This window comes from Nicotiana attenuata, chromosome 6, assembly GCF_001879085.1.
Source record: "Nicotiana attenuata strain UT chromosome 6, NIATTr2, whole genome shotgun sequence".
In the NCBI taxonomy this organism is placed as follows: domain Eukaryota; kingdom Viridiplantae; phylum Streptophyta; class Magnoliopsida; order Solanales; family Solanaceae; genus Nicotiana; species Nicotiana attenuata.
Window position 1 is genome coordinate 28,490,330 of NC_031994.1, and position 5,574 is coordinate 28,495,903.

General features: G+C 38.1%; 1 protein-coding gene across 1 annotated transcript; it reads left to right on the top strand.

Annotated features, from left to right (window-relative positions):
- LOC109226747 (ABC transporter G family member 10-like) lies at positions 2,086-4,888 on the top strand. Its single transcript, XM_019391594.1, has one exon. The coding sequence runs from the start codon at positions 2,440-2,442 to the stop codon at positions 4,300-4,302; it is 1,863 nt and encodes a 620-aa protein (XP_019247139.1). The 5' UTR covers positions 2,086-2,439; the 3' UTR covers positions 4,303-4,888.

Consider the following 5,574-nt stretch of genomic DNA (forward strand, 5'->3'; position numbering starts at 1 on the left):
GGAGCTGTCTTTCCTCGTTTAATTCATTTATTTCGCATTACGACTTTAGGCTAGACTTACGTAGAGTGATATACTTGCTATTGTAGAGATTTGACAAGCTTCATGATTAGCCGCGGAATAATTGTACTCCTCTTACGAATTTCTCCAGCGTTATTTTTATCGAAAAGTTTTCCTTAAAAATTCATAACTCACACGTTTATTCGTGAGTGGGGTCAAGGACCCGTTAAAGCTTCTTATTCTAATGGGATCGGGCCGTTCGCCTCCGCAGGATTATGTATCACACTCTTATAGGAGAGGGTCGTTCGCCTCGGCAGTATAATAGATGCATCTATGGTTCGTGTCGTTCGACTCTCGACAGTGCACATAGTATGATGGGATCCGATTGTTGGCATTTCTATAAAAGCACTATTGAGTCGTTCGCCTCGACAGCGTCGTACGTCATATGTTACAAGAAACCAGCACATCCGTGTATTTTTCCTAATTTGAGCTGTGATGACCTATTTGGTGAGGTCCATTCTATATATACTCCGGTTAAGGAGGTAACTGCTTAATGAGAGCTTTAATTTACCGTTCAGAGGAGGATTGTACCGCGTACTTATATTTGTTCATACTATTTATCTGCTCTGCCCCATATTTGTTTACTTCTTACTGCATATGTCTTATCGGACCACTATAAGTGTCGATGTCAACCCCTCGTCACTACTTCTCTAGGGTTAGGCTAGATATTTACTGGGTACGCGTTGGTTTACGTACTCATGCTACACTTGCTGCACTTATTGTGCAGGTATATATATGTTTCTGGTGGTCCTCTGGTGCAGAGGCACGACTATCGCGGGGACTTGACGATGAGCTGCATTTCCTTGTCACGGTCCGCAGCATACAGAGTCTCCATCAGAGTTATTTATATTTTTCTGTCTAACTTGTATTCCAGACAGATGTTGTATTATTATTGTATTCCTTAGTAGATGCTCATACACTTGTGACACCGGGTTTTGGGGGTTTCTACTAGATGTTCAGTATGGTAGTTCACGTAATTATTATCATTTCACCCTGTAAATTCTATTTCATATTTTTTAATTAAGGGAAATTATGATTTCAAAAATATTAAAATGAGTAATTAAGTTGATCAATCAGTTTGCCTGACGGCGACGTTAGGCGTTATTATAACCTGTAGTAGATTTTGAGTCGTGACAATTTTGTTGCCTTTTAAGAAGTTGACAACCAAGTGTTTGGAATATAAAGGACAAAGCACACATACAACCCTAGATTAGTTTACTATCCACCCACTGATATTTTATCAAGGCTTAACTATTTAAAAAGATGATAAAACCCTATAAAGTCCAAAAGATGCCTTTTTCTACTATTGCGTTGTACCTAAAATACAGAAAAATATCTGGATTACTTTTTCCTCCCAAATTCAACACAAGTACAACATCTTCATTTAATAGTTAATTGTTTACTAGAGGGCTGGCTTGGGCACGTTACCTACTGCTTTGCTTGGAAACAAGCCATGGGAGATGGTTTTAATTTTAAAGTTTTGTTTACTGTTTACGATATGTTAATTGCTAAAGCGTGTGGAAAACTGTAGACCTAATTTAGGAAATGCATTATTCTTTTATTTTTATTTTCTTCTTCTCTCTAACTAATGGTTATAAGATATTTACAGGAACAAACTTAATATTAGGACTAACGATTAACCATTATGGAATTCAATTACTCTAAATCACTAGCATAAAATAGTAGCAAAATATCACTTACGTTATACCTAGAAAATGGTGTAAAGACGATTAATGTTAACTAACTTCTGGACCTTTGTGCGTTTGTTTTTAAATGTTGCTAGTTGAAAAGACAAACTACAATGGTATAAATGGAATTAATAAATCCTGATGTCTTAGCATAACACGATTTCCTTTACACTAAAATCTAATTAGGTAGCAGTTATTATGATTTAAAAAATCATGGACACTTATGTAAAATGAATAAAGTGCCAAAAAGAAAAAGAAAAACATTAAGAATGGAGATAAGTAGCAACAATAGAGGTGGCAGGTAGAGAAGAAATATGACTAAAATTTTCAACCAAGAAAGAGGCTGCATGGTCAACAATACAGTTTACCTGCAAGACTAATAACAAGGAAGAAACCTCTGTTTTCTCCTTTATGCTTCAAACACATTTCTAATTTTACAAGCTTCAATTCACCAAATTCTTCCATACTTCTAATAACCAACAAGAAGTTTTTTGGCAAAGACAAGAAGTCCAAGAAATCTCCTTTTTAACACTTGCCTTTTTCTTTTCTCCCCATACAAATATTACACAGGGGATTATGGTTGGTGTGTTAGCTCATCTCCTCTTGTCATCTTCTCACAGCTCTTCTGATTAACCAAACTTCCCTCTCCCTCTCCAGACTTTAATTCTCTACCCTCTTTTCATCTCATTCTACTATGGAACTTCCGGTTACATCACCGGATTCCGGTGGCCGGAATAAAGTTTCTTATACCATAGAAACCAGAAATCTTTCCTATGCACTCCCTAGTTTATATGATGAATTCAGTTGGATTTTTTGCTGCAACATTCCTAAGATACCCCAGAAGTTCATCATTAAGGATGTAAATTGTGAAGCAAGGCCAGGACAGATTACAGCTATTGCTGGTCCTAGTGGAGCTGGAAAAACAACACTGCTAGAAATTCTTGCAGGGAAAATATCACCAACAAAAGTCACTGGCCAGGTACTAGTTAATGGTCATCCTGTGAATGCCAAATGTTTTCGAAGATTATCGGGGTATGTCACCCAAGAAGATGCCCTGTTTCCTCTGCTTACAGTTGAAGAAACACTCATGTATAGTGCTCTTCTGAGGCTACCAGGTGGGAAAAAAGAGGCTGCAAATAGAGTTGGAGTGCTGATCAAGGAGCTTGGTTTGGAACATGTAGCTGGTTCCAGAGTTGGGGAAGGATCAAACAAGGGAATTTCAGGTGGTGAAAGGCGTAGGGTGTCGATTGGAATTGAATTAGTACATGACCCTGCTGTGATTCTCATTGATGAACCAACTTCGGGGCTGGATTCAGCATCAGCACTTCATGTCATATCACTCCTTCAACTGATGGTGGTTAATCAAGGTAAGACAATTGTCTTGACTATCCACCAACCTGGTTTTCGGATTCTTGAACTGTTTGATCGACTTGTTTTGCTGTCAAATGGTTGTGTTCTTCACAATGGTTCACTGAAATACCTAGAAGAGAGGATCAAATTTTCTGGTCTCCAGATTCCACCCCACATCAATGTGCTTGAATTTGCCATTGATGTCACAGGCAGCATAGTAATTCAAACTTCTGAAACTCCCAATATTCATTTCTATCTCAAGGATCATGGTGAAAAGAGGGAAAGCCTAAGGGTAGATGATAAGGAATTTACAATTTCCAACCACAATGACATTGTAGAGAAGTGTCCTTTCTACTCGAATTCTCACATCGAAGAGATTTTAATACTGGGAGGAAGATTTTGCAAGAACATATTCAGAACCAAGCAACTTTTTGCAACCAGAATAATACAAGCATTGGTAGCAGGCTTTATATTGGGGTCAATATTCATGAATGTTGATAACAATCTAGGGCAGGTTGCTTTACAAACCAGACTAGGATTCTTCGCGTTCAGTTTGACATTCTTGCTCTCCTCCATGACAGAAGGCTTACCCATTTTCCTGCAAGAGAGAAGGATCTTTATGAGGGAGACTTCAAGAGGAGCATACAGAGTATCCTCTTATGTTGTGGCTAACACCTTTGTCTTCCTTCCTTTTCTCTTAATGGTTGGCCTTCTCTACACTGTCCCAGTTTACTGGCTCGTTGGTCTAAGGCGAAACATGGATGGGTTCCTCTACTTTGCTATGATTGTTTGGATGGTTGTCTTAATGTCAAATTCTTTCACAGCATGTTTCAGTGCACTTGTGCCAAACTTCATAATGGGAACATCTATTATTGCTGGATTGATGGGGTCTTTCTTCCTGTTCTCGGGCTATTTCCTTTCGAAAGAGAAGATACCTAATTACTGGATCTTCATGCATTACTTAAGTCTGTTTAAATACCCATTTGAGTGCTTCTTGATAAATGAGTATGGAGGCAAGGGAGGAAAAAGATGTTTAGAAAGTGAAAGAGGAGAATGCAAGTTGTTTGCAAATGACTTCTTGAGACAGCAAGACCTCAAAGAATCACAGAAATGGAGCAACTTAGCTGTGATGCTGTGTTTCATCTTAGGTTACAGAGTCCTCTGTTACCTAATTTTATGGTACAGATGTTACAGAACCAGAAGTTAGGCTTTTCATTCTTTTGTCTTTTCCAGTTTTCTTTCGCTTCTTATTCAGATTATTAAATTGATTGGGAAAGTAGATGTAAGTACACCGAAGAAGATGGATTAGTCATTGAGGTGAATAAATCCTTTCATGTTCAGATTTCATATGAAATAAAAGTTCTCCGATCCATGTTATAATTCGGTAAGAATGAGATCTTAAGGTAAACTTGGTGCAGGGGCAAACCTTACAGCATCAGGAGACTCATTTCTTTGTCATTCATTATCCATGTTCCCAGTGCACTTCAGGCACAGGGAGAGTAGTGTATGCTGCTGGTGGACCATATGAGAACTACGCCAAGATAATAAATGATGTGCAAGGAGAAACCACTCAAGCCATTTGCAGTGAACCTATACACCAATACTTTAAATTCCGTGGAGGCTTTACGCTTTACAAATCATTGCATTTCCAAGAATATTGTCTCTCGTGGTACAATTATGACATGTACTTAAATAGAAAAATATGGAAAAAGTCTCAGCGAATCATCGACTACCTAATCTAATTACACAAATTCGAGGTCATATTTACAGCTTAGAATATAATTGAAGTGAAAGGACCTCCTAATTCCACAAGCTAGAGAGCAAAATCTTACCAAGAAATAAACTTAATAGATAAAAGGATGAAAGACAAGGACATGGGTTTTACCATGCTGTGTTTAGCTCAGCTTTTTCGGTCATTTATTGATGTGAAAGTCATAGTTCCATGTGTCATTGTTGTGTTCATAGATGAAGGGGATTCAACTTGTTTTCCTGAGCCAGCAGAGAGCGAGTCTGATGAGGTATTCTTGTTACTCCTGAGACTCAGTAGGTCTGATAACATGCCTGGTTCAGATATCTCTTCGTCATCCACTTCCATCTCACCAATCAGCAATTTCACAACAGTGGACATCGATGGCCGGCTCTTGGGCATGACTTGGGTGCATAAGAGAGACACCTTCAAGAATCTGCAAGCCTCATCAACATTGAAGTCGTCTCCCAATGACGTATCTACCAATTCAATGAGCTCCCCCTTCTTGTACAGTTTCCATGCCTGCATATCAAGTTATCGTATGTAATACAACTCTCCATATATCTAATTTCTATTTGAGCTGGGGATGGCAATCATATTTCTTTTTCATTGGTTGGATAAATATTTGTTACATCAAATGTCAAAATTGCTATTTTATTTTTGTTCTATTCTGAAGCAAGCGATTATGATTTCAAGATTATATTAATAAGCCTGCCTGAGAAAAACATATAT

What these genes read in the sequence shown, in the direction of transcription:
- LOC109226747 (XM_019391594.1), top strand. Translation starts at nt 2,440, where the DNA reads ATGGAACTTCCGGTTACATCACCGGATTCCGGTGGCCGGAATAAAGTT.